This window comes from Rhinoderma darwinii, chromosome 4 (assembly GCF_050947455.1).
Source record: "Rhinoderma darwinii isolate aRhiDar2 chromosome 4, aRhiDar2.hap1, whole genome shotgun sequence".
Lineage (NCBI taxonomy): Eukaryota > Metazoa > Chordata > Amphibia > Anura > Rhinodermatidae > Rhinoderma > Rhinoderma darwinii.
Window position 1 is genome coordinate 166,449,623 of NC_134690.1, and position 20,971 is coordinate 166,470,593.

Genomic DNA, 20,971 nt, shown 5'->3' on the forward strand with positions numbered 1-20,971 from the left:
TAATTGTTAGACCTACTGCTTAAAGTGTACCGCAGCAAGGGGCTATTTCTTATATCTACTCTCTGATGTCTGAATTGCCTTTTTTGGTCAGATGGGAATCAGATATTGGAGACACCTTGGATTGAAAATCATAGAACATGATTCCCTCTTGAGAAAGAGCTCGGAGCACTTTGTGGAAGAAGTGGGACGTGATTGTATTGGGGCCATCGACCACCACAAAAGTTTTTGCAATCCTACTTCAGTAATTAACCTATTAGATGCAATAAAGTTATAGTAAAGCAGAGATTAAGGATCAAGTCAGTCCTAAAAAAAAAAAAAAGAAAAGAAAAAGAAATGGAGCGCAGCCTTCATTTTTGAACATACAGCAACCTGACATCATATATTTTCTCAGCTGCTGGGATCTCAACTGTCTGCTCCAGGAAGAAAACTGGTGAACTTCTCCCTAGTTAAAAAGAAGCTGACGTAGATTCTAACTAATGAGAATTGTTTGGAAAGATTTGAAAGTATGGTCGCCATGGATTTGGTATCTTGAATTTGAAGCCTGTGGTGTGGCTAGGGGTATGCCTAGCGGTCCATGCTTTTCTTTGATCCTTTCTCTTCTTTCTCTTATTCTGTTCTGCCATTGTTCTTTTTGATTCTTTTTGTTCTTTTCCTTTTTGGTCATTTATTTGTAGATGGTATCTATGGGCAGTTGAATGTGGCGCTATGGTTGCAATAATCGTCTTATGACGTACTGTTTGCACATTCAGTGTGTTAGAATAGTTAAAGGAACACTAGAGTTATAGTTATAAAAATCCCAGCAATTCATTTCCTTAATATCTTCCTCTCCACTCATATTATTCTGTTTCATATTGCAATCAAAACTGAAATGCATGAAGAATTCTTCAATATATTTTCCCCCGAGATCAGCCATTTCCCTCTCCTCCTTCTCACAAACATATGTAAGACACTGGCTGCAGAAGGAACCTTCCATAATGGCTCTGTCTGCAATAAAAGGCATAGAATATTAAGCCCTGCCCTATTGTATAAGCCCCACCCCCTGCTCTATCTATTAGCCAAAAATAGAAGAGATCATGAGGAAATTAAGCCCTGTGTTCTCTGTAAAATCCCTATATGTTTCAGGAACATGTGAAAAATCCTACCAACTGACATACTGTGGTCAACATGATCTCCCGTTTACTTTTATCCTTTATTGGTATCATGACATTATTATTGGAATTGAAATGACAAAAAAAATCAAAGCCTAAATGTTGAGATGAAAGAATTTTACTATTTACTGCTTTCTTTCCTTAATTTCTTTGATCCGCAAATACTTTTTGCAATTTTTTGTGATTAAAAAAGGGAAGCTTTACACACATTTGTAGACTTTGATCTAAATAAACAATTATAAAGGATGGTTCCTATATAAAATAACTAAAAGGTGCAACAGAAAATCCCATAAACACATGGCACACTTTGGCAAGTGTATAAAAGATAAACATATTTTAGACATTGATAAATCTATGCTTGTAATAATTAATTGAAACTATATTTCATCCTACATATGGACATGTATATCTTCCGCTGGACTTTGATGTCAAGTTCTATATCAATCTTTTATGTCCTTCCTTGTAATCATAGGGGTCACCAGAAAATGGATATAGAGGAGGTTGGTTGTAAGCTCCTCCCAGAAATATCCAAAGGGTCCCGATGATCATAACTGGCGTTACAATAAAGAGGCACAATCGGTCAACTGTCCTAGCAACACGATACCAGTTGTCTTTCTCCTGCAAGTAAAGAGGTAAGAATAAGCCAGAGAAGTAACAGGTAAGATGTCTACTCGCCAATCATATAACATATAATTACTAATTAAAAAATAAGACCCACAGTATATCACACATGGAGTATATGTCTTGCTGCATATGTGATATCACTTAGACCAATATTATGAATTTATTTAGGGCACAAATCAATGTGCGTAAGTCTCTGCCACCCCATTTACCAGTGTCCCACGAAGATTATCAAAAAGTGATAGTAATAATAAAAAATACTCTAAAAGTCATAAAATAATTTTAGAATGTGAGATGAATGTTGAATAAATACCGCACATACCTCATTGTAATCATTCTTTTCTCGCATATACTTGACAATAAAGTTAGCCCCATCAATGGCTGGCTTTATTTCTCCATATAGTTGGTCATGTGAGTTCTCTGCATTCAGTGGATTCATCCCTACAAATGATGACCAAAAAGAAACAAAATATCACTAAACATATAAAGGCCTTTTTTTCTTTAAATAGAAGAAGGCCTATGGCTAAAGTACCAATGCTTTCCAATAGAATATTATAAACTAATGTCTGTTTCATCACCATTTACTATATTTATAGGGGGTTAGGTGATAAATGTGCTTAATGGGAAAACTCCTTTAATGCTCAGGTGGGTTGAATCCTTTGTGTCATGTGCCTGAGGGGGGTAAGCATGATATGACATATTTGGCCTAGTGATCTAGGAGAGAGATGCTCAGCTAAGTTCGAGTCATTTTGCAGAAAACTTGTGTAGTTGAGGAGAGCAAATAAATTAATTGGCCACTGCTCGGTTATTTCTGTAAATCCAGTAGTATAGAATTGGGAGAGCCGTGTGTATGCATCGCCACCTCTCAACAGACCCCGCTCGGAAGCAGCAGCCAACGGCCGCTAGGACCGGTATTTATCAGACATTTATGGCATATTCTGTGGATATGCCATAAATGTCTAAAATGAAAAATAATCCTTTAACCTCCCCAAAAGATTTATTTGAGAAGACCACCCATAATCTAGACCAGATTTTTAATTCCCCTATATCCTATGTATATTGTCTGTCTCCTTTGAAAAGACCATCCTTCTAGAAGACTTTTACTGAAATGATGGGTGGTCATCTCAAAGAGGTTGCACTGTATGTATGTATGTATCTACTGTAAGTTTGTATGTATTGTATGTATGTACTGTATGTATGTATGTAAATATGTATGTATGTATGTATGTATGTATGTATATACAGTATGTGTGTATGTGTGCGTATATATTGGTTTTTGGATTATTATTTTTTTTAGCTTCAAAGGAGCCAATATGAACTGGATGCCCCCTTAGTTAGTGTGTATGTTTTCAGTAAAATAGTTTTTACTTTGTTTTCTGGTATTGCTAATTTATATGGCCATTAAAATAATAAAGATTATTCACTTCTTATTATTTATTTACCCAGCCCAATTTTGGCATAACACATTGTAACAATTACAAAAGACAGACAAACAGTTGATTCTTATTTGTTGGTCATAAACACTCTCTTACTGGCCGGTGTAGCTCGACTGGTCAGCCCATGCCGCTCTGACTGCTTCTCAAACATAAGTTCACTTCGAGACTTCACGCTGAAATACTCCTCTGCTTTTGCAATATACCCCACTGAACTACAGCGCCTCTGAAGAACCCCATTCCATGGCTCAGGATCAGGTTCTGCTGGTTGGGACATATGCAATAAACGGGGCAGTTTGTTCAGAAAGATCTAGAAAGTAAAAGAAAATCAGAATAGTGTATTTTTATTTGTATCATATATAGCCTAACCCAGAGTATAGTATTAATCAAAATAATTTGCCTGATAAATATAAAAAGAGTATTTAGAGCGAGTGGGTTTTAGTACAATCGAGCAGTTGTATCAATGTAGCTGTGCCTCGATTCTGGCCAGTGAGGCACCCAATTTTTGACACTTTTGAAATTCATTGCATTTATTAAATGTTGGTGCCAATAAGAATATGCTCGCCACGTTTGGTGACATACTTAGAATATGGTTGTAGATTTGTCAAGTCCTGAAATGTGCTAAATTTATCACTGTCGTGTGGCAGTTTTATGGCGCGGAATACTGGTCTAAAGTATACCACCCAATAGGTGGTGTAAAGAAGGGAAAGGAGTTTATCATGCGCCAAGATGGGCCAAATCTATCAAACAATGTGCGCGTCATTAGGAAATTTGCCGCATCTTTAGCCTAGCACCTCTAGCTTTAGGTTATCTATCTTTAAGCCATTATTAATAAATTAGGAATATAGAATCAACCAGCAAATATGAACAATGTCTACTTTCTTACGTTTTCTGACCACATCTACTTCGATATAAACTTCTTCCTTACTTTTATTTGAAGTACCCTCATGCTAAACATTGCTTTCTTATTTACATTGAGAGTGATTTTGAGGCTTCGTAATGTTGAAGAAAAGTTTAACCTATTATTCTACCATTTGGATCTAGATGAAAGCAAAACAACTCCTAAAAGGCTACTAGAGCTACTAGAGCAGGGGTAGGCAACCATTTGTGTATGATATGCCGATAAAAAAAAAATCAACGATGAAGTACTCAGTGTGCTATGAAAACGTGAATGTCATATAAGACAAACTGTTACCACGTATGTGACATAAACCAATTAATCAGTTATATAAACTTACATTTCAGTGTGACCCTTGTCCCTGACTTTCTATGCAAAGACGGTCCATCTGTGGTGCATACGAGGCTACTTAACACCAACTTGGGGGTGGTCATACATAGGAAAGACCGTGGCTACTGAACATCAGATTTGGGGGGTGTACATAGGAGAGACTGTGACTACTGAACACCAGCTTGGGGGTGCTGCACACAGGAGAGAGTGACTACTGAACACCACATTTGAGGGGTGCACTTGGGAGAGACTGTGGCTACTGAACACCAGCTCAGAGGAACTGCACACAGGAGAGTTCATGGCCACTGAATACCAGCTGGGGTGTGCTGTACAATCGGAGAGAGTACGACTACTGTACACCAGCTTGGGGGGTGCACATAGGAGAGACCGAAGCTACTGAACACCAACTTGGGGGGGTGCACATAGGAGAGACCATGGCTAATGAACACCAGTGTGGAGGGAGTGGTGCACATAGGAGAGTAAACTGCCAAATTTTGCTGTTTCTTTTACAGAGCGGTTACTGTCCTTGCGGCGCTGATCACCAGGAGAGAGCAGCGCTTCATTAAAGGGGTTGTCCACCTTCTGACAACTGATGACCATCAGTATGTCATCGGTGCGGGTCCGACACCTGGACCCTGCACCGATAAGCCACACCGGTGGCCTGCGGGCACCGGATGTTGTGGCACATAATGCTATGTACGGAGCCCGGAAGCAGTTGGCTCCATACATAGCATAGCGGCTGTGCTGCAGAACTGCTCCTATTCACAAGAATAGGAGCAGAGCTGCAATACTGCTGCTCGGCCGCTATTCCGTGGCCGGAGCTAACTGCTTCCGGCATGTACGTCTGGTGCACGGAGGCACTGGACCAGCTCATCTGTGCGGGGTTAGGGTGTCGGACACCCATAGATCACGTATTGATGACCTATTCGGTGGATAGGTCATCAGTTGTCAGAAGATGGAAAACCCCTTTAAAGAGGCTCTGTCACCAGATTTTGCAACCCCTATCTGCTATTGCAGCAGATAGGCGCTGCAATGTAGATTACAGTAACGTTTTTATTTTTAAAAAACGAGCATTTTTGGCCAAGTTATGGCCATTTTTGTATTTATGCAAATGAGGCTTGCAAAAGTACAACTGGGCATGTTGAAAAGTAAAAGTACAACTGGGCGTGTATTATGTGCGTACATCGGGGCGTTTTTAATACTTTTACTAGCTGGGCGTTCTGATGAGAAGTATCATCCACTTCTCTTCAGAACGCCCAGCTTCTGGCAGTGCAGATCTGTGACGTCACTCACAGGTCCTGCATCGTGTCGGCCACATCGGCACCAGAGGCTACAGTTGATTCTGCAGCAGCATCAGCGTTTGCAGGTAAGTAGCTACATCGATTTACCTGCAAACGCCGATGCTGCTGCAGAATCATCTGTAGCCTCTGGTGCCGATGTGTCCTCGCTCGTCTGACACGATGCAGGACCTGGGGAAGTGACGTCACAGATCTGCACTGCCAGAAGCTTGGCGTTCTGAAGAGAAGTGGATGATACTTCTCATCAGAACGCCCAGCTAGTAAAAGTAGTAAACACGCCCCGATGTACGCACATAATACACGCCCAGTTGTACTTTTACTTTTCAACACGCCCAGTTGTACTTTTGCAAGCCTCATTTGCATAAATACAAAAATGGTCATAACTTGGCCAAAAATGCTCGTTTTTTAAAAATAAAAACGTTACTGTAATCTACATTGCAGCGCCTATCTGCTGCAATAGCAGATAGGGGTTGCAAAATCTGGTGACAGAGCCTCTTTAAGCGCTTGGTGATGCTGAACACCAGAAGAGAAAGCAGTGCTACATTGTTTGTTTGCCAAGTGTTCAGCATCGACAAATACAATGAAACACTGCTCTCTCTCCTGCTGATCAGCGCCACCAAGCGCATAATGAAGCTCCGCTTTCTCTTCCTGTGTCCAGCACTGCCAAGCAAACAACGGCGTTGGACTCTGGGTGAGGGAAGTGTGCCAGCAAACCATGCTCCTCGTGCCGACTGTGGCACCGGTGCCACAGTTTGCTGAACCCTGCCCTACAGGGAAAACATCCCTTCCAGACTCCAGTCTAGCAATGAGACGAAATCCCTGGACCAGTGAGTGCACCCAAACAATGTACAATAGACAATAAGCTAAAAATCCTTTATATGTCTTGTTATCATTTGAATGTGTTTATCTTGGAGGTACCACAGTGCAGGTTCTCTGAACATACCTCCTTCATGCGATCTGACATGATATGTGTGCTGGGAGTTCTGAAGTGCATGTTCAATACAACAACACAGCTCACAACCACAATAGTCACCAGCACCATAATGAACATCAGGTACCTGAAGAATAGACAGAAAAAAAATCAGCTATACAATACTGCTTGATTTTGCCGTTCTTCATAGGTTTGGTTAAACAATAAAATTATTAGATATATAATGAATTATTCTGTGTGCATATATAATGATATAAATATATATACTGGCAATATCAAGCACCAACTATAAAAAGCAATGGAAGCGTTTAATAGAAATGACAGCAGACTTCATAGTTGTATAGATATGAACAACCGATGGTGTGACCTAGATAGGTACACCAATCCTATTTTTTCCATGGATAGCCATTCTGCTAGTACAAGTGCCTCCTCCTGGTGGTTGTTGGCTTTAGAAAATATTATAGGTCTTGGGTGGAGCAAACTTCTATTGACTCCACAAAATATCCAGTTCTTAATAATACAATCATGTGTAAATAAGACACATAATATACTAAAACATTGTGGAATGCTGCAAAAATGGCATGCAAATTACAATGTAACTGTATGAAGTGAAGGACCTAGAGATACTATTGATCTATATTGTATGTATCCATATATATATATATATATATATACATATATATACAGTGAAGGAAATAAGTATTTGATCCCTTGCTGATTTTGTAAGTTTGCCCACTGTCAAAGACATGAACAGTCTAGAAGTTTTTAGGCTAGGTTAATTTTACCAGTGAGAGATAGATTATATATATAAAAAAAGAAAATCACATAGTCAAAATTCTATATATTTATTTGCATTGTGCACAGAGAAATAAGTATTTGATCCCCTACCAACCATTAAGAGTTCAGCCTCCTCCAGACCAGTTACACGCTCCAAATCAACTTGGTGCCTGCATTAAAGACAGCTGTCTTACATGGTCACCTGTATAAAAGACTCCTGTCCACAGACTCAATGAATCAGTCTGACTCTAACCTCTACAACATGGGCAAGACCAAAGAGCTTTCTAAGGATGTCAGGGACAAGATCATAGACCTGCACAAGGCTGGAATGGGCTACAAAACCATAAGTAAGACGCTGGGTGAGAAGGAGACAACTGTTGGTGCAATAGTAAGGAAATGGAAGACATACAAAATGACTGCCAATCGACATCGATCTGGGGCTCCATGCAAAATCTCACCTCATGGGGTATCCTTGATCCTGAGGAAGGTGAGAGCTCAGCCGAAAACTACACGGGGGGAACTTGTTAATGATCTCAAGGCAGCTGGGACCACAGTCACCAAGAAAACCATTGGTAACACATTACGAGGTAATGGATTAAAATCCTGCAGTGCCCGCAAGGTCCCCCTGCTCAAGAAGGCACATGTACAGGCCCGTCTGAAGTTTGCAAATGAACATCTGGATGATTCTGAGAGTGATTGGGAGAAGGTGCTGTGGTCAGATGAGACTAAAATTGAGCTCTTTGGCATTAACTCAACTCGCCGTATTTGGAGGAAGAGAAATGCTGCCTATGACCCAAAGAACACCATCCCCACTGTCAAGCATGGAGGTGGAAACATTATGTTTTGGGGGTGTTTCTCTGCTAAGGGCACAGGACTACTTCACCGCATCAATGGGAGATGGATGGAGCCATGTACCGTCAAATCCTGAGTGACAACCTCCTTCCCTCCACCAGGACATTAAAAATGGCTCGTGGCTGGGTCTTCCAGCACGACAATTACCAAAAACATACAGCCAAGGCAACAAAGGAGTGGCTCAAAAAGAAGCACATTAAGGTCATGGAGTGGCCTAGCCAGTCTCCAGACCTTAATCCCATCGAAAACTTATGGAGGGAGCTGAAGATCCGAGTTGCCAAGCGACAGCCTTGAAATCTTAATGGTTTACAGATGATCTGCAAAGAGGAGTGGGCCAAAATTCCATCTAACATGTGAGCAAACCTCATCATCAACTACAAAAAACGTCTGACTGCTGTGCTTGCCAACAAGGGTTTTGCCACCAAGTATTAAGTCTTGTTTGCCAAAGGGATCAAATACTTATTTCTCTGTGCACAATGCAAATAAATATATATAATTTTGACAATATGATTTTTTTTAATTTTATTTTATATAATCTATCTCTCACTGGTAAAACTAACCTAGCCTAAAAATTCTAGACTGTTCATGTCTTTGATAGTGGGCAAACTTACAAAATCAGCAAGGGATCAAATATTTATTTCCTTCACTGTATATATATATACATATTTATATATATATATATATATATATATATATCGAAATATAGGTTGCGTAAATGCTACAACATGATACATTAGATACAATAGACAGACAAAAACTGTTGGGTGTTTGGTTTTACGAGCAATATTTACTGTGTAGAACTCAATACTGATACTTATAGTCACTCACTTGCTAATGAGAGGAATTGCCAAGGAGGTCTCTGGGAGGCGCTGTGAGATCAGAAGCAAGAAGACAGCCTGAGCCAGCAGCACAGAAATGGCCAGGGTCATCTTCTCCCCACCTGCCGGAAATATGAAGTTACAGACCCACTGCTCTAATGTTTTTAGCACATACCTAAGAGCATGATGTGATTGTGCCAGTCCATCCACTCATGCCAAAGGTTGCCTTAAATTACTTCCAGCGCAGTCACTGCTTTCCTCACGTGACCTCACTAACTGTTTTACTGCTATATCTACAATTGACAGGGCACTTACTGTCAGCTGGCAGATAGAATACAAGGTTGGCCATCAAAGCAATCAGTACGCAAGGAGTCAAGATATTTATAATGTAGAATAGGGGTTTCCTTTTAATAATGAGGTAAAATGTGATGTCCTGGTACTTGGTGCTGTCTGGAGAAGCACTCCTATCAATGTTCTTTTTGGCTGGAATGTGGACAATCTGCCATTCTCCATTATCTGCAAAACATAACAAAAAGAATCACAGTATCAGTCCCTGCACTAGATATAAGATTATGATTTACTTTATTTTTAAGACACTTAAGACTTTGTTCACATCTGCATTGTGGCATCCGTTTTAGCGGATCCCTTGAAAAAAAAACAAAAAACAGACTGACTGACTGATGCCAGACTGAATCCAACCAAAGGTAAAATATATATGGACTCTTTTCTTTCCGTTTGTGTCAGTTTGTCATCAGATATACTCCGTTTTTAACTGATCCGTTTTTATCTTTGCATCTTTCTTGCTGTCATTTTAAGGCTGTTATTTTTTTCCTGCCGTAGATACTGGCGTAAATACAGGTCCATTGTCATATGTATTCGATCCGTATTCCACCAGTATTTACGGACCCGTGCCCGTAAATACAGGTCCGGTGTCACCAGTATTCCACCCGTATTTACGGACCCGTTTTCTCTGCACTAATTGGCAGCCCCTTCCAGGCAGAGTTTCTGCAGCGTTTGAAAGTAAAAAAAAGTTCATACGTACCCTGGCCGTTGTCTTGGTGACGCGTCCCTCTTTTGAGGATGACACGGCAGTCCATGTGACCGCTGCAGCCTGTGATTGGCCTGTGATTGGCTGCAGCGGTCACATGGGATGAAATGTCATCCCGGGAGGCTGGACTGGAGGAAGAAGAAGAAGAAGAGTTCTGGGTAAGTTAACTTTTAATACTATTAACTCCAGCGGTAGTCACTGTCCCGGGTGCTGAAAGAGTTACTGCCGATCAATTAACTCTTTCAGCACCCTGGACAGTGACTATCCCCTGACGTCGCCTAGCAACGCTCCCGTAATTACGGGTGCACACACGTAGCCACCCGTAATTACGGGAGCCCCATAGACTTCTATGTACCGTTATTACAGCCTGAAATAGGACATTGTCTATATTTTTCAACGGCACGGACACCTTCCCGTAAGCAAACGGGAAGGTACCCGCGGCCTATAGAAGTCTATGAGCCCGTAATTACGGCTCGTAATTACGGGCGTTTTTACGTTCGTGTGCATGAGGCCTTAGGGCCTGTTCACATCACCGACCTGTTCACATGGTGACGGAAACATCGCTAGTGGTTTCCGGTCATCACCATTCTGGCAGGTTTCCGTTTTAACGACGGAATCAATAGCGGAGTCGACTGCCCTATTGATTCTGTCTGAAAAACAAAAATCTTCCGGAATGGTGACGAACAGAAACCATTAGCAATGTTTCCGTCACCATTGATATCAATGGTGACGGAAACGGATGCTGTGGTTTCACTTTCACTTTCCGTTGCGGGGTTCACCCGACAGAAACATCCGACGGAACCCCGGAATGGAAAGCGAACGGTGATGTGAACATTGGATCCATTAAACGTAATGCATAAGGCTTCGTTCACACCTGCGCTAGGGCTTCATCGGAATGGAGCCCTAACAGACACAAATGGAAACCGTAGGTTTCCTTTTGCATCACGATTGATTTCAATGGTGACGGATCCGGTGCCAATGGTTTCCATTTGTCTCCATTGTGGAAGGGTTCCGTCGTTTTGACAGAATCAACACCGTAGTCGACTATGCTATTGATTCCATCAAAACGACGGAATCCTTGCACAATGGAGACAAATGGAAACCATTGGCACTGGATCCGTCACCATTGAAATCAATGGTGATGGAAACAGAAACCTATGGTTTCCGTTTGTGTCTGTCAGGGCTCCATTCCGATGGAACTCTCTGACGGAACGTCGGAACGGAGCCCTAGCGCAGAAGTGAACGAAGCCTTACTGATACAAACGGATGGCATATAAGTTTGTATCCGCCATCCATTGGCTTCAATGTTAAAAGAAAAATGGAAAGGTCCTTTCCGTCAGGTTTCCGTCATTTTTTTACGGAAACAATAGCGCAGCAGACTACGCTATTGCTGTAGTAAAAAAAAAAAATGGAAACCTGACGGAACGGAGCCTAAGTCCCCATGCACACGACAGTTCCTGTTAACACGGTCCGTGATTACGAGCACGGCCGGCCACGGATGGCTGCGGACACATCCTATTTTTTATGAAAGTTTTCTATAGCACGGACACCTTCCTGCAAATATAGAAAGGTGTCAGTCAGCCATGGAAATGAATGGGTCAGTAATTACGGACAGTAATTACGGACGAAATCTACGGTCGTGTGCATGGGGCCTAACAGAGCACAGCTGATGCAAAAACAAAACCCATTGAAATCAATGGGTTTTTTGACTGAAACATTTACTTACGTTCTTGTGGTCCTCTGACGGATCCGCTAGAATGGAAGGTACAATGCAGATGTGAACGAAGCCTAACTTATAAGAGAGGCCTGATATTTCAGTGTGTAAAAATCTATTATAATAATAATTAATCTGTGATATTTAACTTTATGTTTAGAAGTAATAAAAAGTGATAAAAAAAAATACACAATACTATGCTGTACTATCATTCACTATTTAAAGCTCATTATATATTCCGTATTCTGAAAGGAGAATTCCAGTCATAGCAACTGCCAGCATATGTCTAGAATACATTATCACTTGTTATTTATAGGGGATTGAACGTAGGGAACTCCATTAATCATGAAATGAAGGGCTGAGGCCCCTTTAGCATCTTCTCTACACAGCGCCACTCCTATCCAGGTCCAGGTCATGTGAGTCAGACCAAGTTGCAGTACTTCCACAACGCTGTGACGGCAGTGGCGCTGTGAAGGAAAAATTTAGAAGAATCTGCTGCACAGCAAGTGACAACATATCCAATCAATTTTCTGTAATTTGCTATGACTGAAAAACCCCTTTAACTGTAAAATAATGTTAAACAAAAAGATACAGTGAATATGGCATTGTATCAGGGCACTGACCACCGATGGAGGAAAATAAAGATCAGCTGACAACTATTTTCTGTGTAAGGCCTTCATACTATATCTTTAAGAACTAGATGACTAAAGTACCTGTGAAAGCTTCTCGATCAATGACAATCCATTCCACTGGGTAGCTTCTCTTAGTTTCGTCATCTACTTCTTCTTTCAGACGCAGGTTGATCTCTTTAGCATTGTAGGTAAAGGAACTGCAACCATATACACACACAATAATATGTGTTAGAGTCCATTGTATAAGGGCAGTATAGTGTAATCATGAGAGGATAGCAAGTCCAAGCAGTCTATACAGCAGTGGTACAGTACATTGGTATAGGTTGCTTAAGAAAGTCATTTCGGTGATGCTCCCAACATAAATAATACAAAGTAAGCCATCTCAGAACACCACCAAATAGTTATGTTCTATAGTTACCTAAATTTAAGAGAACAGTTCTGCCAGTCAAATGGGAAGTAGTTGACGTTGATGGAGCAAGGAGTTTGAAATATGGCAGGAGGCAGCCAGTATATGTATCCGTCTTCTGATATAAGCACATTGCTGTAATAGGCCACCTCAAAGTTTCCATTATTGCTGAAAGTAAGGAAACATTTATACACAATGATATCTAATAATGAGTAATTTACTGCCAATTTTTTTTAAAAAGTCATGAACGTCAAATAAATTGTGACGAGACTTATAAACCGCTAAACAGCACTCTTCTGGAAGTAAGAAATCTGTCTCTCTAGTATCACTTATAGTTGACTACCTTGTAAGTCAATGTCTGATCCTTTAAAGGGCCTTGAATCAGGACTCAGGTTAATAGCAAAACCAGAGACACCCATCTGTTGACAGCTTTGTTTCAGACTTATTGCTCCTCATCAGTACAGAGTAGGGTTCTGGTTGGCTGAGTAAGTTGCCAACAGCTTAAAGGTCCGGAAGTCACTCTCTCTATGAATTCCTATGAGGCGGTCAATGTGAGTTTAATAGGAATGCACAGAGAAAGCGATTTCTGTTCCACACAGCCAATGCTTTATGATTCGGACAGTCACAGTCACATATCAGAGTCCCGGAACGGAGAAGATAGTTCAGCAGTAAAGCACCCAATAGCAGGATTACCTGCCCTACCTTTTACAGGGTGTACTTTGCAAACCGGGGCAAAGACTGCTTTAAATACTTATGTTATGTTTGTAATATGTGGTATAATTTTATATATTAGATTTATTTTTTTTACGTAAAATAAAAAATAAAGAAAAGTCAAAGCTAAATAATGTTAAGAAATTTCCTAAAACTCTTAAATGTAATAAACATTTTTTTTATCAGCATTTAAAAAACTAATAGTGGATCATTAATGGCTTCAAAATGTGCAAGTTTTTTTCATGCCCATTTTGCAAAAGTCATTTTGCTGTCCCCAATTTACCACGATTACTACATGTTTTCCTTAAATATTCCACCTGCAGGGTGTCAGAGCGGCTTAGGTTTATGCGCGCCCCTGACATAACCAAGCTGAATGCAGGAGAGTGGAGTCTTATTGCAGAGGAACTGAGGCAGCTACAAACACAAAATAAATGGCGTTGTAATAGTGTGAAAGGGAGCAATGCAGGTATGGCAGCAGAATAACACAGGTCCTTTTTAATATGAGGCAGACCTGGGGGTCTTCAGTAGGTTCCCAGGCTGCCATGAGAACCATTGGCAGTACGCGATCGTGTCACTGGGTGGCAATGGCCTGTTGGAGGGGGCCACCTCCTCTTTCAAACGGCTTAGATGCTGCTGTCACTATCGACCACAGCATCTAAGTAGTTAAACAGCCAGGATCAGAGTTATCTCTTATCCCGGCTGTTGCAGTGAGGCGTCGACTGTTATCACTGTGTGTTATCTGTGGTTTTAGGCTGGGTTCACACGACCACATTAACGTCCGTAATGGACGGACGTATTTCGGCCGGAAGTCCCGGACCGAACTCAGTGCAGGGAGCCGGGCTCCTAGCATCATAGTTATGTACGACGCTAGGAGTCCCTGCCTCTCCGTGGAACTACTGTCCCGTACTGAAAACATGATTACAGTACGGGACAGTTGTCCGGCAGCGAGGCAGGGACTCCTAGCGTCGTACATAACTATGATGCTAGGAGCCCGGCTCCCTGCACTGAGTTCGGTCCGGGACTTCCGGCCGAAATACGTCCGTCCATTACGGACGTTAATGTGGTCGTGTGAACCCAGCCTTACATAGGAATGCAGGTACCATCTACTACATTATCTGTAATGAGCATATATGTGCCTGTGTGGGTATATATTTTCCTGTATTTCTATATATTTACCTTTATGTATTTGTATATTTTCCATTAAGTGTGTGTGTATACGTGCCTCGTGTGTGTGTATGTGTGTGTGTGTGTATATATTTGCCTGTATGTCTAAATATGTGCATTTATGTATGTACAGCATTTACGTTCCAGTATGTGCGTGTCTATATATATGTGGATCATTTTTGGTTTGTGGTGGGCTGCAATAGAGAGTCCTACGCAGGGTTCCATCCAACCTATGGCTGGCCCTGGCTGTAACATACAGCAGACACCCGCTGAGTATGGAGCGGACTCAGCCCGTTAGCCTGCTCCATACTTCCCCTTCTTGGCCATGGTGAAATCAAACCGGAAATTCATAGGGTAATAAAATATCATTGTTTTGTTCTCACTTGTTCTCTAGGATTAGTTTGGGTTGCCACACCATGTCCGGAGTAACTCTGAGTATATCAATGCCATAGAACTCTGTCTTATTCCATGACAGTCGTGTATCATACCATCCCTGTAAAAAGAATTGACAAATGATCACACTAGAAGAACATATATATCCACATAAGTGATTATTTATTACTACTCAGATTCATATTGTTACTTAAAATTATCCTGATGGCCCCAAGAATTGTTTCTTCTAAATTTTTAGACTACAAAATGTAAAGGAAATATCCCCTTAATTCCATCCATATCATATTTCTTCCACTTAAACTTTACATTTATCCATCTACAAATTGGGACAGCTGACTGGTATACATGCTCAGGGCTGCCATCAGGGTAATACGGGCGGTGCTGCAGTTAGGGCCCCAGGCTAAAAAGTTAAAGAGGCTCTGTCACTACATTATAAGTGGCCTATATTGTACATGATGTGATCGGCGCTGTAATGTAGATTACAGCAGTGTTTTTTTATTTAGAAAAACGATCATTTTTGACGGAGTTATGACCTATATTAACTTTATGCTAATGAGTTTCTCAATGGACAACTGGGCGTGTTTTACTATATAACCAAATGGGCGTTGTACAGAGGAGTGTACGACGCTGACCAATCAGTGACTAATCAACGTGATACACTTCTCTCCATTCATTTACACTGCAGATAGCGATATAGCTATATCGCTATGTGCAGTCAAATAAACACACTATAACGCTACTCATGTGTCATCACAATGAATATACATTACCTCCAGCCAGGACGTGATGTGTATTCATTTTCCTGACCACTTCTGTAGCGTCTGTGTGATTTACAGCACAGCACAGCGAGGTCTCGCTGTGAATGACAGCTTACAGCGTAATCTCGCGAGACTACGCCTGCTATGCTGTAACTCACAGAGACGCTACAGAAGTGGTCAGGAGAATGAATACACATCACGTCCTGGCTGGAGGTAATGTATATTCATTGTCAGGACACTTGAGTAACGTTATAGTGTGTTTATGTGACTGCAGATAGCGATATAGCTATATCGCGATCTGCAGTGTAAATGAATGGAGAGAAGTGTATGAGGCTGATTGGTCACTGATTGGTCAGCATCATACACTCCTCTGTACAACGCCCACTTGGTCATATAGTAAAAAACACCCAGTTGTCTATTGAGAAACTCATTAGCATAAAGCTAGTATTTGTCATAACGCCGTAAAAAATGATAGTTTTCTAAATAAAAAACACTGATGTAATCTACATTACAGCGCCGATCAGATTATGTATAATATAGGGCACTTATAATGTGGTGACAAAGCCTCTTTAACAAAAAGGCACAGACTCACCTGTAGGTTGCCCTTGGCCACTGCATGGGACTCACACAGTGATAATAAAGGTAACATGCGAACACAGGGTTTATTCATTTGGCATGTAACAATTAGCCTTCTGTTGTACCCATAAAATATCATAATATGGGTCTGAAAAGATTCTTGAATATCAAATTCTCTCCTATTCCTTTCCTCCCACGGCAGCCGAAAGATTACAAAATCAATATGACCTTTTATCTTCATCCTCCCTCTTCAACATTCTCCCTCAGTTGCCCATCAAATAGACATGGGTTACCGGGTAGAGGATAGGATATGTGGAAATAGCCAGGGGAGGCCTTGACTATATGACTGTATAGAGCCCTGTATAGTGCACATACTATGAACTTATTCGTATTCATATTTTTATATTACAAAATATCTGGTGTCAATGTTGAATTACAACGTTCTCACCAATCATATCATCACCCTATACACCCTTTAGTAACTGACTTACCTGCTCAACCCAAACATTTGTAGTAAGTGTTTCATCCGCTTCTTTCTGCAATGAATATAAAGTTTTTTGGTAAAAAGGATATGAAATTAAAATAATTTAAAGGGATTGTCCACTATTTATCAGGTACCCTGCACTGGGCAGCTATTAATTGGGTTTTTCTAACGTTTGCCGCTACTGGTTTATGTACTGCATTATTTATATGGACAGGCTTTTCAGCAGTTTTAATAGGTAGGTGGAATACAAAGTAGAGGAAAAATCTAGTAGGTGAAACTGTTCTAAAGGGACCTGTGACAAATAAATCCTCCGTAATGGAAGTGACCATGGTCTGCCTAGTCATATCAGTCATTAGGCCTGCCAGTTTCATGAAATTAATGTTATTTATTTGTATGAGATAAACAATTTTTCAATATACTTTCTGTATCATTTTCATAGGATTTTCAAGATCTCTGCTTGCTGCCATTAAATAAGAGCGTATATTGTTTATTTTCCATGTGTCGAGATCTTGAAAACCATATGGAATTGAAAGAGAAAATATATTGGAAACATGGTATAATGTTTCATTATACAAAGAATCATTTATTTGCTGAAACTGAAATACCCCTTTATCATTTCTATACACAACTGCAAAGAGACTTCATTGTGGAGGTTTAGTGTTTGTTTTAAAATCAATGAATAAATGAAAAAATGGTCGTGGCTCCCCTCGCACAACATATAGACTTACAAGCGAGATAAGATTGGAGAGAGTCAGTGCAATATAGATATCAACTGTATCATCAGGACTTTCCACAGGCCGGAGATCCTTCCTGTAGCCCTTGTCCTGAAACAGATATCTCAGTAAATGTTCTTCTTCACTTTCTGATTTAGAACCTGGATGGACCAAAGACAGATATTACTGTTCGTCCTGCTCTGGATGGCTTCTTTATGTTCAAAGTGTGTTTAAGAGTGTGTGGCTTCAGCTTCAGCTCATTTTGTGAGCATCTACATACCATTAATTTGCATTGTTATACTGTACATATTCACATTTGCACATGCCTTGTTCCTATTGTCACACATGTGCACACACATACTTGATATATTTTATTTATGTGGGTTATAGCCAGAACCGAACTTGGAAGGACTTCGACCAGCAGATGTAGACACAGAATTACTGTGTATTGTATTTGTATGTTGCAATCCAACATAGCAAACTTCCTAATTCCATTTGCATAGTTGTAAAGTAAGGCCCCCAAAGCTATCTACTTACAATAGTGAGGTTCTTAGTGCACATTTTGATCAAAGTGTGTGAGCCCACCCGCCACGACAAGGCGACCTCTATGAGGTTGGTCCCTACGCTGCACTTACACACAGAACTGGGACTAAGCCTACATATTCTTGGGGATGGCAGGAACCAGAATTAAACTAATTAAAATCAATATCTATCTATCTATCTATCTATCTATCTATCTATCTATCTATCTATCTATCTATCTATCTATCTATCTATCTATCTATCTATCTAATCTGTCCAGGGACGTAACTACGGGGCTACCAGGGCATGTGTTCCGGGTGCTGGGTGCCATCGGGTTGCCAACAAGCCCCTTTGCCTTGGACGGGGGATGGAAACAGAACCTTTACCTCTGGTGAAGAAAAACTTAGCTTGCTAGCTCCTAGTTAGAAGTTTATCCTACTGTTTTCTCTAAGGTCTGATGAAGAGGAGCGATACCCACTGGAATGACTTATAGCTATTCACTGTACAAGGTTACACTAGGAGACTAGCAATAGCTCTTCTGTAGAACTCACTTGAGTATATTTTTTAACACATGCATTTCCAGATCACCCAGCATTAGTGCATTTCTATAGAAGTAATTATGTTTGACCCACACATAAGAGGCCCTAAAAAAGAAATGATTCAGCTACACAAAAACCTAGAAATGTTAATGGTAAATCTATATTTTACCAGTAATACATTAAAAACATGCAAAAACGAAAATGGTGATTTTACTTGTAACATGCAAAGTACGTCTTTTAATAGTAGATATAAATGTGACATTTGTGTAAATACTGAACCATGAAATGAATTTTTTAGTCATTTAGATCATAAAAACACCAACTAAGATATGAAGATGTAACATTGAACATGAAGTCCTTACCTGGACAGTAAAGAGCTATACTCAGTGTGACAATAGCCAATAATCGTGCCATAATTCACAATCCCACCGCTTTTTCCTTGGGCAGTTTCTCTGTTCCCTTTTGCTGCCCTTCCTCCACATCCGGGCTCAGAGTAAGGAAGGGACTATGAAAAGGAAATGTGACCCAGCAATGTAGACAGACAGAGACAGGTGCAAAACACTAGAAAATAAATAACATACCAGGAATAAACTGAAAAAAAAATAAAAAAATCAAAGTGCCAGTAGGGCCTGCGGGATACAAGGGCAGATCAGTCACTGGATGGTATAGATTGGCTTATATTGCAGATCATCAGATTTATATTTGGTGCATATAAAAACTGTACATAAAATAAATGTAATATTGCTTTACAGGAGGGGAATCTTCACCAGAGCTCTGAGAGCTAGTGTTATAGCCTTTATAAAGCCTATTGACAATATTGTGGACAGAATACCAGAAAACTTTCAGTGAAGTTGGCACCAATTCCAGCTCATTGGTCTATATTTGTAAAGTCGAGGACTAGATCATGGAACCAAAGCTAATTTTTCATTCATCTATTTTAAGGCATAACATTAATTCAGATTAATAATAAGGACATTTAATTTAAAATACCCAAACAATACTGTCACGATCTAGGGGTATGTGGACCCACCATGCCGCTCCGCCATAGAGGAGAGAAAGCTGGCCAAGTCACAGTCTATGCACAGTCTATATAAAAGTTCGTAGCATAACGGTACCTGATATAGTCCAGACAATGGCAGAGGCTCTGGCACGGATGGGGCTACATGTGGCAGGTTGCGCCAGTTCGTGGTGAATGGTACCAGGAGTGGCAGATGAAACCAGACGTTATGTATACCAGCAGGCGTGGCAGGTTGCGCCAGATGTGGCAGAGAATATCAGGGATGACAGATGACACCAGACGTTGTGTATAACAGCAGGCGGCACAGCACGACTCCAACACTAGACAGGCTCAAGAACTAAACACAGCATGGGATACAGGATACAGGTAGCAGGGCATGAGAACACTGGGCGCAGGATAACACAAAGGGACCATTTGCAATTCAAACTTGGGCAAACTACAACAACGCCCGGCCAAGGTGGGGAAGGGCAGAGCCCTTTTTATAGTCCAGGGTGCTCTGGGGATAGGTTAGGGAACATTTTAGAGAGTGCACGCTCTGGCCCATTAAGGCTGGGGATGAGCGAGCGCGCGCACCCTATCGCACAGTACACAATGGGGAGGCCACGCCAGCTGGCATCTCCAGGGAGGAAGACGCTGGCAGATAGCCAGGAAGTTGCGGTCGCGGCCGTTCGCCGAAGGTGAGCGGCAGCAGTCCGCGACAGCAGTCATAACAGTACCTCCCCCTTACGCCCCCTCTTACGCCCACTCAGAAAATGTTACAATTTCTATGAAAACTACTTTTATTGATCAAAATTAATAGAAAATATAATCAAGACAATAACAAGGCTAAAAAGAATAATTTCTACTTGAAAATGGCAATTTAGTGCTTCAAACTTTGTTTTTTCATCAAAGAATCCTCCATTTGCAGCAATTCCAGCCCTGTGGACCTTAGGAACTTTAGCTGTCAATTTGTTGAGTCAATTTGAAGGAATTTCGCTCCATGGTTTCTGAAGCACCTCACGCAAGTTGGATAAGCTTGATGGGTACTTTTTTTGTACCTTACGATTAAGCCTTTCCCACAACAGCTTAATATAATTTTGATTTGGGGATTGCGCTGTCAGGGTATGTTCACACGACAGCGTCCGTAACGGCTGAAATTACGGGGATGTTTCCGCCTGAAAACATCCCCGTAATTTCAGCCGTAACGG

The 20,971-nt window shown here is 41.0% G+C and overlaps 1 protein-coding gene across 1 annotated transcript; it reads right to left on the reverse strand.

The window, feature by feature from the left end:
• Positions 1–1,285: 1,285 nt before the first annotated feature.
• Positions 1,286–19,211, reverse strand: CHRND (cholinergic receptor nicotinic delta subunit). Its single transcript, XM_075864107.1, has 12 exons — positions 19,129–19,211; positions 17,721–17,866; positions 17,000–17,044; positions 15,165–15,274; positions 12,919–13,074; positions 12,582–12,697; positions 9,422–9,622; positions 9,117–9,228; positions 6,672–6,786; positions 3,302–3,512; positions 2,092–2,210; positions 1,286–1,766 (listed from the first exon to the last, which is right to left on the reverse strand). The coding sequence occupies exons 1-12, from the start codon at positions 19,178–19,180 to the stop codon at positions 1,584–1,586; spliced, it is 1,566 nt and encodes a 521-aa protein (XP_075720222.1). The 5' UTR covers positions 19,181–19,211; the 3' UTR covers positions 1,286–1,583.
• Positions 19,212–20,971: the final 1,760 nt, after the last annotated feature.

What these genes read in the sequence shown, in the direction of transcription:
- CHRND (XM_075864107.1), bottom strand. Translation starts at nt 19,180, where the DNA reads ATGGCACGATTATTGGCTATTGTCACACTGAGTATAGCTCTTTACTGT. An exon ending in TGATCGAGAAGCTTTCACAG is followed by an intron (nt 9,623 to 12,581) that starts GTACTTTAGTCA and finishes TATGTTTTGCAG; the next exon opens with ATAATGGAGAATGGCAGATT. An exon ending in CAGTCGAGCTACACCGGCCA is followed by an intron (nt 2,211 to 3,301) that starts GTAAGAGAGTGT and finishes CATCATTTGTAG; the next exon opens with GGATGAATCCACTGAATGCA.